The sequence below is a fragment of the Vombatus ursinus genome, unplaced genomic scaffold (assembly GCF_900497805.2).
Source record: "Vombatus ursinus unplaced genomic scaffold, bare-nosed wombat genome assembly UNPS02014792.1, whole genome shotgun sequence".
In the NCBI taxonomy this organism is placed as follows: Eukaryota; Metazoa; Chordata; class Mammalia; order Diprotodontia; family Vombatidae; genus Vombatus; species Vombatus ursinus.
In genome coordinates, this window is record NW_020954570.1 from 900,066 (window position 1) to 914,682 (window position 14,617).

The 14,617-nt window shown below is 36.0% G+C and overlaps 1 protein-coding gene across 5 annotated transcripts in view; it reads left to right on the forward strand.

The window, feature by feature from the left end:
* PAM (peptidylglycine alpha-amidating monooxygenase) overlaps positions 1 to 14,617 on the forward strand; it is a 354,803-nt gene that overhangs the window by 181,157 nt on the left and 159,029 nt on the right. For all 5 annotated transcript variants that reach the window (XM_027869176.1, XM_027869178.1, XM_027869179.1 and 2 more), the window contains exons 7-8: positions 10,343 to 10,428; positions 12,800 to 12,883. In XM_027869176.1, the coding sequence (XP_027724977.1) occupies positions 10,343 to 10,428; positions 12,800 to 12,883 (170 nt within the window). The remainder of the gene's footprint in view (positions 1 to 10,342; positions 10,429 to 12,799; positions 12,884 to 14,617) is intronic.

The following is a 14,617-nucleotide window of genomic DNA, read 5'->3' on the forward strand; positions in this document are numbered from 1 at the left end:
ATCCACTCTCTTCATGAATATTCTCTTCTTTCTGGCTTTCCATGACACTTCTCTGTCTTGGTTCTCTACCTGTCTCAGTGTACCTTCTTAGACTATATTCTGGATCATCATCCATATCTCACTTCCTATGTGTGAATGTACTCCAGAAATTCCTGGAATCATCCCTGAAATCAGTTTTCTAGGTATACTCTAACCACCAACTTATTAGAAAGAAAATAAGAATTAATTTTTAAAATCTAGAAAAAAGATTAAACTGAGCAAAAGATTCAATGTACAGTTAGCACAACTCCCACCTGTCCCATTTAAACACATTATTAATGATGAAACATATGAAATAGATAGAAGAAAGGGCATTTAACCTGATTCTAACAATTTCATACAGAAATTTAGCTGTTATAAATCAAATTCTGTAATGGAGACCAAGAAAACCTAAAAAAAACTCAGCCTTGATCAGCTTCCCAAGGACATGAATTTGTCAGATAAAGAGAATACAGGTTTAGAATATAAATTCATGTTTTAAAATCTTAGAGAAAAAGGATAGTGGAAGATTATGTGAACAGTACCAACTCACAAAACAAAAAGAAACAAGTAGAAGAAAACTTGGTGAGCAAAGCCATGACTCAGGCATTTAAGGATGACACTGGAACAAGGACAATAAATCAATTACTCAGGAATCATTTATTAGTGCTTACTACATACTAGGCACAGTACTAAGTTCTGGGGATACATAACCAAAGTAAAACAACCACTGCCCTCAAGGAACTTACATTGCAGTTGAGGAGACAACAAGTCTGATATATAGAACGCAGATATTCGAACCTTGAAGGGGAAGGCACTAGCAGCTGGAGGAGACCGGGAAAGGCTTCATGTGAAAGGTAGTATTTGAGCTGAGTTTTGAAGGAAACAGTTGCAAAGGTGTGACAGGATAACATTCTAGCCACTGGATGTAACCAGGACAAAGGTATGAAGATAGAAGATGGAATATTGTGTAGGGAACAGCAAGTAGTGTGTCAAGTATGGCTGAATTGTAGAGAGCATGGAGAAGAACATTGTGTAAATTGGTAACTGATTGGATGTGGGGAGGTGAATGAGTTAAAGTTGACACCAAAGTTGGAAACCTGATGGACTGGAAGGAGAACACCACTGGTGGCCCTACAATAATTTGGAAGTTTGTAAAAGGGCTAGATTGGGGGAGGAGGAATAGAATGACTTCTTTCTCGGATATGTTGAGTTTAAGATACCTATGGGACATCTAGTTTGAAATTTCTAATAAGTAGTTCATGAACAGGCTTGGAAACAAAAAGTGGAAGAGATATGTAAACTGTTTTTGTTTTTAATAACAAAATTTTACTGGCATTTTTGAGTCTCAGATGATAAGTGGAGATAGTTCTGAAAACAAAGATATAAAAAGCATCTATAATAAATCAAGTATAGTACAGAAAGTCTGTGTCAGAGGGTATACAATCATATAATTGAAAAGTAAAGAGAATGCAAAAGACTACTATGCTTATTGTTTTTTTTAATTATAAAAAAGCACTTATTCTGAAAAGCAAAATTCTACTTCAAGAGTCCTCCAACATAGTATTTCCCATACATATGTTAATGTCATACATGGCAGCTTGAAGTATATCATAGATATAACTTTGTTCGACAAATTATTAAGATCAAGCAAAGCATAAATCAGACAGACATGCTCATCAAAGATGTCTGCCACTGTCATAGAGGAGATACAGTATAGCATCCAAGGCAAAGTGGAATTTCCTGTGGATGACAAGATACTCCAGTTGTTTCTGTTTGTGAATGATATTGTACTGATGGTAGAAACCGCAAAATATTGCAGAGCTTCCTGAGATTTCATAATCATTGTAGCATTTAAAAAGTTCAACAGATGTAATTTCTAGATAATCAGTCATTTCATTAATAATGCTAGCATTTTAATAAAAGAGGTCACTGGCACTCTTGAATGCCAAAGACTCTTATGGCAGCAGACTCATGGCTTATATGGTCTTGGAAAAGTGGGTGTTCCAGAGAGTGGCAGTCAATACTGATTGGTTAATAAGTAATGAGAGAGAATGAATATTACAATGAGGGGCTGAGAATGCGATCATGTCTCTCTTGGACAGAGAGACTATCCCAAACCCAGACCAGCCTTGGACAATCTAGACAAAGGGTCTACCTGCACCCAAGCTTGATTGAGTGATTAGATTAGATTAGATTAGATTAGATTAGATTAGATTAGAGATTCCTTGTAATGTTGGGTGGGATCTGATAGAGGAGAAAGTTCAATTTTCAGAGACTGAGTTTTTGAAATGAAGACTTTAGAAAAAGTAGAAACTCTAGATCTCTCCAAATCATTGGTTATTAATGATCATTTTTCTCATCATTCAAGAGAGTTTGCCCTGAAAACTATTCACATAGGAAAAAAACAAAGGGGTGCAGAATGTCTATGGGCCCAAGTAACATTTGGATGGACAACTCTAGAGCTTGTCAACCAGTACATCTACTTGGTATCAACACTAGAAATTAACAGGAGGAGGAAAGGGAGGGTAGTTTGCGTTAAATTTGGGGAACTGCAGTTTTTAATGACTCCTAGTTTCTCCCTGAAACAAAGGCCTCTTTCTTAACACTAGTCTTTTTTCCCATTATGTTGCTTGGAAATATGGTGGAATATTATTGTTACTGAAGAATTGAAATTGAGGATCATAAAAGGACAATGGAGAGATGTATGGTGATGGTGAATAACCTACAATATATTACAAATGAGGAATTATGCCAGAGTGGTTAAAAAAACAAAAAGGATGCCATCAGAGAAATGTAAGGGCAGAAAAAAAAACAATAGACTGTTCAGGTATTGAGAATTAGTTTATGTGCTCCCCCTGACATTCACACAAAGGAAAGAGAATATAAAGTAGTTCCCTCAGCCCATTGGGCGGACCTCTGTGTGAGATTTATGGAAGGACATAGATAAGAATGATACAAGATAAGGAGGAATAGATGGGTTAAGATGTGCATCCTTGGAGGTATTATGTATGCTAGTGAGACACCAGATCCACTTGAAGTGCTAGAGAGTAGTAGATCCCTTAAAGTAACATTTTATTCTAGTAAGTCAGATGTCTTTTTGTAGTCAACAAATGAGGTCACTGCGATCTTGTGTTCTCTGTATCTTTCAGTCAGTTGTGAGACTATCAGGATGTGTCCCACCATAGAATATCATTGTGAATGGCCTTCCCTTCTCTTATCTTCATATGCATGTGTCGATTATTTGCATAAAGTTTTGTGGACATAGGAAAGTAAAGATATTTATTGGTAGTTATTTCCTTTTTTTCTTTTCTTGTGTGTGTATATATATATAATATATATATTATGTGTAATATATATATTACATAGAGAGAAAGAGAGAGTAAGGTCAGATTTCCACCCCATCTTCCTTTCCCCAACCTTTTAGAATCCTTCCCTCTTTTAAAAGCCTTAAAAATACAACCACTTCAACTATAAAATTACATTTTGAGAGTGCTGCCTCTTTGCAATAAATAAATCAATACATAAATAAAGTCAAAAAGGGAACTCTTTCCTTCCAATATTCATTTTTAAAATTGGATACAGAAATTCTAAGACAATTCAGGATGTACCAGTCATCATAGTATGACAAATTTTGCTTTCTAAAATGTCAATCTGTTGAGGTTTATGGGTGCTAGGACCCCAAAATCACAACATGCAAGTCTTGCCTGAAAGAATTCCACTCAAGCCTTCTTTCAGCCAAAGACAAGGTTTATTAGAACATCTGTCATATTGGGCAGACTCTTAAGGAGTCTGAACATTAGTGAGCTATTGGCTAGATTGTAAGAATCTGAGCACCTTAATGGAGACAAGATGGACCTTATATACAGAAAGACTGTGGGAGAAATCTAGGAGTGGCCAAGTAGTGGGGGGGTGGGAGGGACTGTGAGGTAATAGAATGCCAGGGACCTGGACCATGTGGCCAATGGAGAATGGAGCCTAGCTAGGAGTAAGGGTGGGAAGTGGCAGGGGGCCATAAGGAGGTAAGACAATGGAGAACCAGGCTAGGTAAATAACAGATATTAGGCATAGCCACAACAAAAGGCCAGTTGATGGGATTATAGCCTCAGGTGAACACCAGACATTTGGCCATGTGGGAAAGTCCAGGGTTTTTCCTTTTTGGGGTCTAGATCCCAACCTCATCAAGTCCATGTGTATATCTTGAATGTACCTTCTATGTATGTATAGATGTTATGTTTCAGAGTAATTTGTGTTGTTAAAATGCATATAATAATAAGATGGTAGGGCTCTGTGGTGTCTCCTCCCAACTTCCCTTCATAAATCATCAAATGAGGACTATTAAGTAGCTTTCTTTTGTGAGAGACTCTGATGCCAAAATTCAGATAAATTAATAACTTCCATCTGACAATCCCTGTTCTTGTTCCTCCTCTATCCCTGAGTGCGGTTAGTAGTACAGTAAAAAGAAAAATGGAATTAAATAAATTGTATGAGCTTTGAAGCCAGACATATGGCATTGGTAAACCATGCAGAAGAGAAAGGAACTATTTCAGAGTAACAGGTAAAACTATCAGAATTATTTGTATTTAATCATTTAGTAATGCTTAACAATGCATTAAAATTCAGGAGCATTTGTGTAAACCACCACTCAATAATTTAAATGACTAGAAAATTAAGTAGTTATTTACAGACAAGTCTTATTTATATTTCATATTATTTATTACTCAGTCATTGTTCTCTGTTATTTTTCATTCTGGTGTTTTCCACTCACTAACTTCACTTCCTTCTCAGAGGTAATACTTGTTTATTTAATCAAAGATTGGACCTAGATCTTCCACACTTGGATATTTATGATCTGTCCTGAAAGCTTTGAAAAATTTCCTGAAAGCTCAGACATTTAAATTTAAGTAGCTCAATAAACTCATAACATTTAGATACAAAGCTCATCACAACTGACAATGTCATTCCTTTAGCTATTGTAGTATAAAATGAAAGAAAAAATGTTTTTGTTTCTGGTCACATTTCAGCATCCCAGGCCTTTCACATACGTGACACCATGTGTTGTAGGACTTTGTTTATCTCACAGGTCACACATCTTACTGATCCTTCATCATAGATATGATATTCTTGACAGTGAATCATGAGAAAGTTAGTGATTTGCATGTTTATATTAAATATTTTAACATCTCCTTTTTACATTCAACTTATAGACGGAAAAATGACCTTGCATAGTTTTTATGTCAGGAACTCTCTGGTTCCCAGATACCTATAATTTTCTATTCTGGTCAGATGTGCCCCCAAGCAGCCCCCATGGGTTCATTCCTGCCCACATACTGAAAAAGGAAAATTAAGATAGATATTAAATACCTCACACAATTGCTTTTTTATGAATAATTACATGCATTTTTGAGCTTCATTAAAAAAATAGGTGAAGCAGCTGCAGAGCCTATGTAAGCTGATTGACCTAGAAGTGAACTTTGATTTAAAGGGGAGTGGAGGGGGGAACAAACAGTGCCTGTAAGATTTGGTGCTGAGGCACTAGGAAGGTTTTGAAATGATCATGAATTCATCCAGATCTGCAGAGAAACTGAACCAGAAGATGCGAAAGAGACCATTTGGCTTACCAATTGGATTTCACAGGTCAGCAAACAGCCAACCTGGAGAGCTGAAAACACGTTGGTATGAGGCCTTGGTCATGACATGGAAATGGCATCCAAATCATAGCTTATGGGTGTTCAGTGTTCCTGGGCACATTTTGTGACAATGAATCTGAATGATGTTTAAAATGGACTTGCTTCAAACTTGTCAAGTAAGAGTATTACAATGCCAACTTCAGTATTAATCATTAAAATTATAGAAATGAGGTCAAATATGCAAGGTATACTACCTCACATTTCCTTTTCCACCAATATCCAGCTAAAAAGAAAATAAAGTAATGATGAGACAGTTGGAGTTCTCATCCTGCTAGAATGGCATTACTTGCCATTTAAGGAAGCTCTTCTATATTAGTACTTCTGTTGGATGACAGCATTATGTTGGATACATCAGAATTTATCAAAAAATGACTGTGATGTAAGTGTCAGAGCTCATTGAAAAGTCTACCAGGAAAAAGATGCCTATGTATGAAGTCAAATTTCAGAAGGGAAATGAATTAGAGAATTTATTGAATCACAGGGAATAGCATTCAAAGCTACTTTACATAAACTTCATAGATATTATGTATTGCTGTTTAGCATACTCATTAAGAAAATTTCTTGCTGATTTCAAATTTATATGTGCTGACATGAAAGATTTTAATATTCTCAGAGACCATTATGATAAGTTACAGAGTATTTGCTTTGATGTATTTGCTGTTTCTTGTGCTGGTTTTCTTTACCTACTTCACAAACTTTTTGCGGGAGGAGAAGAAGCAGCTCATTCATGTATGTTAAAACGACTGAGATGAATATAGTACCAAATATCATTAGAGTAAAACTTAATCTAAATATTTTGTTCTTTATTTAAATCAATGTCATTTTTTTAATGTAGCTCTTTACATAGACTCTGAAGATCCCTATCCTTCATACTAGCTAGTAAGGTCCCCAGAGGGCAGCTAGCTACATCTCTCTCCCTCAGAGTTCCAGGGGTCTCTTTCAGGGATGGAAGTATCTTCCTAAGCTTGGGTTTCCATTCTATTCTCTCTAATATCAATCAACAGTTATAGTTAATATTTCCACTGTATTACTAATTGACCCAGTAATTAGCACCCCATATCAATTTGACCAAATTAACATGAATTAACTTTATACAAACTTATATTTGCTGAGAACATATAGCAAGGACAGAAGTGCCAACACCTTTTCCCTCAAACCAGAGTTGCACTTTCTACTCTCCCACCTCAGAGAATGGGCTCAAACTTAAAGCAGTTGCATCAAAGTATTCACTCCACCAAGTCCACTTCCAAATGCAATATAGTCATGGATAAGTTGTTTCATGGCTTGTGATCTCAGCTGCCAGGTTGCTTCTTGGAGCTCTGGTGGGAGCTCCTCACTAAGCCTTGGCTGCAGGGAAACCCTGACATGGATTCCAGTTCCAGAGCCTCTGGTGCTCTTCTGCCCTTCTTATAGCTCACAAAGTTGCGACCTAGTCTTTTTCTGTCTCTAACATCCATTCACCTAAGAACAAGAAAAAAAAATGAAAACAACAAAAGACAAAGACAAACAGTCATGCCATGTGTTCGTAGCTTCATGTCAGCCTGCATGGGAAGAATGGATTGCTGGCACTCTCCCCACCCAGAGCCTTACTGCAATTATTGCTTTGCTCAAAGCCAGGAAAAAGAGAGCAAGGTTATATATGTCATTGGAGTCTTTTGTATGCACATTCAGTTCTGACTTAGCAGCCAACCAAAAAGCCTATATTTTTTTTTTTTGCCACATAGCAAGCAGACAGAAAGAATACCTTTACAAGCAGGGTCCTCCCTTATACATAACTGGAAGCAGATTCCAGAAACATCCACATGGGAGAAGTGGGTTGCATACTTAACTTTTTCTGCAAGAATATATCATTTTAATATGAAGCTTATATGACAGGTGATATGCAAATAGAAATTTTATAGATATAATCATCTTTTAAAAGCACTCAGAAGAGCTGACTATTTAAATAAATTAATTTTACAATGATTCCCTTGGTGAAGTTAGGACAAATAAAATGATTTGGTAAAATAAATAATTGTTACTTAACTGATTATAAATCTTTAAGGCTGTATCTATATCAGGTTTGCGTTTAATGGGACAATTAACATTATTAATGATTATAAATTAATTATATTATAAATAAAGATTTTTATAAGGATAATGCTTATGTCTCTATCCTCACCATAAACATCTGTTTTTATCACATGTGCTGACTTTCCCCATAAACATGAATCCTCATGAAAATGAGGTAAGGGAAATTAGAAAATCAAATCAAATCAACAAGTACTTGCTTCATGCCAGACACTGTGCTAAGTGCTAGGCATACAAATACAAGCAGAACTATAGACAGTCCCTGCCCTCCAGAAGCTTGCATTTTAAAAAGGGAAGATGACACACAAGGGACCTGAGAAGGGCATGGGGAGGAAAGCTCACATGTAGAAGGGGTGAAACATACAAATGATATCATACCTCCTGTTCCACACACTCCATAATTCCCTGTTGCCTAATTAGGTGACCATGTGGTAAATCTACATTCATATATTCATAGACTCCTTACCGTGTCAGAACTAGAAATAAATTCTAAATCTTTTGGCTTTAGTTGCTCAGAAATCAAATTAAACTGATAAACATTCTGTCTCAATTTACAAATTTTCAGTTTCTTCAAAATGTTTTGTCTTGTTTCCCTATGGCAGTGTTTGTTGATTTAATAGGAGATGTACAGAGGAGAGCAAAATTGGTTTTCTGTCTTCATATTCACTCCTAGGACTTGGGATAATTTGCTGTGGTTACGACCAGCCCTTCCCCTTTGCTGACCATAACACCACCACCACCCCCTTAGAATGCCTCCAGATGGCAATATTCTCAGCCCACATCTTTCTTTTTTTCAGTTGTAATTCCTTCTCCTAAGGAAGCTCTAGTTACTGTCACTGGAGCTTTGAGAGCCAAGGAGAATGTTGCGGATTCAATCGTTGGTATCTAAGGGACTAAGGAGAGAGAGTAAATGGGGTGGTTTGAGAGAAAATTGGAGAAGACAGAGAGGAAGAATGATAGAGAACTGTTTTAACATTTTTTTAAGAAAAGAAAACATTCTAAAAGGAATTCTATGAAGAGTCTGGGAGAACTGCTAGTTTACTTGCATTCTGGAGAGGTTGTTAACCTCTGTGGCTGAAGAGATGACAAAGAAAAAACTAAAATAAATTATTTCCTGGGAGACTGAATTAAACTGTTGTGTTGGGGAGAAATATGAAGAGAATTCTTGAGAGATTTTAATCAGTATCTAGAGTGAACAGAATGTTGGCATTGTATTTCCAGAAACAAAGAGAAGCCATTTGCAAATGGAGTGATGGTTAAAAATGATTCTGGATGTGATCTTTCTCATGACTAATACATTTAAATAATTATTTATGCTTTTGTTTTATTATTGAATAAATTTGCATAGCCAGTAACTTTGATATTCATTTAATCCTGTGAGATTGGGGATTTTGACATATAGAGAGATATGAGGCAACTACTTGTGGGGAAATAGTTTTCTCCAGCTTATTAAATAAATAATGTTTAATGAACTGTGGTAAGGGCTCAAAGCCTGAGAGAGATATTGCAATTTAGTAATTAATGAAGAAGTATCTAAATATACCCCTGCATTTCCCTAGAATTTATGATGATGAGAATGAATATGTTCCCGAATCAAGTATCTTTACCTATTTGTGAGTGCAAGAAAAATGTTGTTACTATAGAAATGAGGGTATATGTAGGTGTGAATTATGCGCAGGATGGCATTTACAGGCACATAGAGAAGTTACAGTACTCAACTTATCCCACTTTGAAGACAAATTTTATGGCAATCTCTCAGTCTGAAATTCTTAGCTTCTTCTGGTTCAGACCAAGTAAACTGCTGAATTACCTTCTCCTTAGTACTTGTGATGCAGATTCATTTTTTTTTCAGTCAATAAATATCTCTTTGCTGCCTACCAGAGGCGAGTTACTATGATTAGGTATTCTCTGGGACACAAAGTTATATCAGACTTGACAAGCTAGATCTCTTCTAGTGCCCATCTTTTCTCAAACTAAAACATTTTAGGCTTTTTTCTTGTTTTTTGCCTTTTTCTTCTCATGCTGAGACTGTTTACCACCAAAAAAAAAAAAAAAAACAAAAACCTCTGGTTTTCTTTTTAATATATTGTTTTCTTGTACCTAAAGTCATTTCCCAGAAAGGTGGTTCTTATTCACCCACTATTAACTATTAACAATTAACTATTTACATAGTTTGTCATGTAATATTTTCTGTATATAATCTCATCACAAATTCTGTTTTTCTTCAGCTTTCTAGCATTTTTATAATAAATTTAAAGGTATAGGATATAAGTAGAAATGCAGGTTTCAATTATTTTATCTTCAGCCTCAGAATTCTCCTTAAGTAACACTGTACTGTGTTAGTATAATTCTCTGACAAGGTTTTTCAAAAGTAATTTTGAAATCTTGAATACTAAATGGAAGTCAGTCTTCAAGGAATAGGTAAGTTTATACAGTTGCAAGTTAGGTGATCTGTTCTACCTCGTACTTAATCCATTTTTCCTCAAATGGCTGGAATTTAGAGAAATTCGTGTTTTTATTGATTTAACACTCATTTTTTTCCCCTTATCATTTCTTTGTTTCAGGGATTGTGATGAAGGAACCTGCTCAGACAAAGTCAATATTTTATATGCCTGGGCAAGAAATGCTCCCCCCACCAGACTCCCTAAAGGTATGTTGAAGATACCTTTTGATCTTTTCATTTTTAAGTTTACCCAAAACTCTTTTTTTTAGAGTTTTCTAATATTGATCATTTAGTCATTTCTTCAACTTTCTACTTAGCAGTTCTAAGCTGAAAGTAACCCCTGTGGCCTTATTTGTACTTGAATAAGGGAGGGAGAATAAGATTCCCCCACATACACACAATTTAGTTGGTGTAGTCACAGAAGACCTATAATGTAGTCACAATGTATGAATGAGGTATTAAACTCACTGCAGAGATGCAAATATACCCTTATGATGTGTAAAATGTGATGGTATAAGAAAACTTTCCTCTGATGAATTAAAGAAAATGATGGGATTGGCTGAGCAAATAAATTAGCTGAATCCCCTGGGGCTTTGGTCTTTAAACACTAGAGAGGAGAAGGCATTCAGATCTTGAAATAGTTGTAAAGTTTGGCTCCCACAAGCGGGGGAAGAGGGAGTCTCTTGCTAACCCTCTCCCCCAGCTTTCCCATCAGCCATGGGATCTAGCAGCAGCTTCCCCAGAGGGAGCTACTCAATCCAGGAAGTTGAAAGCTGGAGACATTGCAAGCAGGGAACTACCTGTTAAATAAGATCTTGTAAGAATTACTCTTCTTTTCCCCTTCCCCCAATTTGGCTGTGTAGCTTTGAAAAGAACTATTCAATTAGTAGGAGATGTTTTATCCAGCATAGAAGAAAGACACATGCCATACAGGCACTGCTCCGGAGAGTTAGTCACTCAAGGAAGGAAGCAGCTTCCAGGAGCTAGCCCTGGCAGTCTAGAGTCAAGCTGTTAAGAAGAACAGACCTTGAGAGCCTAGATGGGCAGCCCAGCCCAGAGATGCTGTGCTCAAGGGAAGCTGAATGATGACCTTAAGAAAAGGGCAAGGGTTTTCACGCTGTAAATTACAGGAGTTGTGAGTTGCCTTTGCAATACATGTATCCAACATGTGTGCCTCTCTAACACCAGACTCTAGATTGGAGCCCATTCCTTTTATGGAAATTGAGTGTATTTGTGGGAAAGTGTGCCCTAACTTTATAGAAGCAGTGCTTTGTAACTGTTATTTCTATGCCATTATAGTAAATATCTGCTAAAAGGTGATTATGTCTATGGGTCACTTGTTAATGGGAAATACATCAGTCGGGGCTTATGAGTTAGAGTATTAAAAGAATGTCGTAAGTTACACCTTAAACCTGAAGCCGCAACCAGTCTCCTGGGAACATACCTACCTACAAGAGTAGGTGCAAGTTAGAGAAACAGCCCAGAAGGGATACTATACTGGGAAGATTTAATTGAGATTATCAACCATTTTCCTACCTATTTCTGGGTGGCTTGCCCATATAACAGTTTAGATAGGAGTAGAGAATGGTCAAGTATACCTCAGGTTACCTTTGGGTCTTCCCAGCAAAAACACTGTTGAACTAAGAGTATTATGAGTCAAGAAAATAGTTGTTTCATCACAGAGATAATATGATATAAGAACTAAGGTATTTAATATGATACCAAACCCTGAGCAAGCTTTTTCTTGTTTTACTTCTAAACTGTTCATAGCTTCTAATGCATAGATGAATTACTAGGCTCTTTTTTATTATCTTTATGTTTCCAGATGATTAAAAAAAAAGACTTCATCCTCAAAGGTCTAATACTCTTTCAGAGCTTTGTCACAGATACTAACCAATCTAGTTAAGATACACTAGCAAAATAGTTTAAAGAACTCTTTGCTCTACTTCCAGGCATTTTTCTTGCTAGATGCCTACTCATGCTTCCCCAACAATAGTTGTGAATAGTAATGGAGTTAGATGTAATTCATTGCATCCTTTAGGGTTTCAAGATATTGAAACCACTTACACACTGCATTGAATAGACTTTGCTAGGAGAATAATAATTTCTATGAATGACCTCTTCTTTGATGCCTATTTTCTATAAGGGTCACTGAAAAAATATGCACTTTAAGCATTTAATCAAGAAATGAATATGATTGTATACCACAAGCAAGTGAAGGAAATGGGATTATACAATCAGTCTGTTTTATGATTATTAAAGGAAGCAGTTTTTCCAAAATGAGTAAATTGAGTGCTTGAAGTCACTGTGATTATAATTCAAACACTGAATAGAATTTCTATAGGTTCAAGACATTTAAGATTGTCAACTTTGCATACGTATATACGCACAGAAGAACCTGGCTTGTTTTTTATTCTGATTTTTTTTTTTTGGTGGCTGGCGACAAAATTTCAAATGTTCTACCGTATTTAAAATCTTGTCCTTTTGATTTTGCAAATTAGTATCCTGAGATTTAGGATTCTAGTTCCATTTCTGATTTTGACATTTCTCAATTATAAATTTTTCTTTAAATTTTAAGGTGTTGGATTCAGAGTTGGAGGAGCAATGGGAAGTAAATATTTTGTGCTACAAGTACATTATGGGGATATCAGTGCTTTTAGAGGTAAGTGTGAAATAATGGTAAAATAACTCTTAAAGTTATAATAAAATGTTTTGGGGAAGAATCTAAGAACCATATAAAGGCAAGTTCTTTAAATAACCTGAAGTCCCAGTGGAAAGCAGCTTTCCATTGTTGCCTAGTTTAGATAATCGAAGGAGTAACTGAGTCTGAGAGATGTATTCTTTTTTTTGAGAGATGTATTCTTTAAGTAAATGTAGAGAGGTACCTTTTCTGAAGCAGAAGTGCCCAAAGCCTTTGCTATTAGAGGCTATGTGGTGAAACACGGAGAGTTTGATTAGTAGGGGGAAAGACATGTCAAATCATCCCAAAATGAGAGCATTAATTTTCCTATAGAAAAAAATGTATAATATATAGATATAGACCTATATTATAGATAATATAGATAAGTATATCTATATTATCAGTAATATAAAATAAGTGTATCTATATTATATATAATATCTATATATCTATAGATATTATATAAAATAATATATAGATATAGTTGTAATAATCCTTTTAGTAATATAGTTCAGGCATATCATGGGTAAGTAGACTTATGTAGTCTAGCCTAGGAACCAAACAATAATGTGAAACGTTGTTTCTATGGGAAAATTTATTCTAAGTTCTAAGTATCTAGCTTACAAATTAATTATTTCCTTACAAAACAGTCTCTTTGTAAGTGTGGGCTACCTGGTTTTGTTGGCGGTAAATCCCATTAAAATATAATTGAATATATTTTAATTGAACTGAATACATTGAATAATGTAAGTACCATATATTGGTAACCTGGTACACACACTCAGACCTCTCCCTATTTCCTCCTAAAGTATTCAACTTGAATTTGGGGTTGAGGTAGAAGATCAAGGGGAAAGGTCTCCTACATTTTAGTTTGATGGTAGAACAGAAAGTTCCGCTTTCTGCCCTACCTATACTTTCTTAGAAGGCAATTTCCTTGTCTCTACCATCTCCAATCTACCTCTGAAACAATATATACAGATCATTTCCTCCTGTGCTGAGAAGCTACAGATATCATGATCAAAACTGTGAAATACACACACACACACACACACATGCACGCACGCACACACGCACACACGAATATGTCAGAATAGTAGAAGGGAATTGGGAAATGCTCAGAATGCGGTTGAGAGAGAGCACAGGCAGTATAGACATGAGAGATCTCCTTGAGACATACCTCACAGAGCCAGGGCATCAAGAAAGAGCTGATGTGAGTGGTAGCAGCATGGCATGAGGATGCAGCATGATCTAAAGGATAAGATGCATAAAGAATTAAAAGTTGTGGAGTCAAAAGGCCAACGTTCAGATATAAGTTCTGCTATACCTTGGTCAAAACACTTAAATTCTATAGAACTTGGATCCCTCATCTATAAAATCAAGAAATTGAACTAGATAACCTACTAACTCTAAATTCCTATTATTCTATGGTATTAAACTGCTGCCAGGTCATTTAGGGGAAACTAATAATGGGAAAGTTGCTGCTATAGCTCTTGAATCAAAATCACCTGTTTCTTGGTGATGAAAAAGGGCTGATGGAAAAGACTGTGTGGCCAAAGAGTGAGTGAAGTATGGTGAGAATAGATGCATTAGAATTGAAAAGCAGTTTTGGTCCTGGGTTTTTCTCTCCTTATGTGATCATTGTGGTACATGGGAATATTCACAAGTATCAAGTACAGTGCCTGGCACATAGTCGATACTTAATACATGTTGATTGCT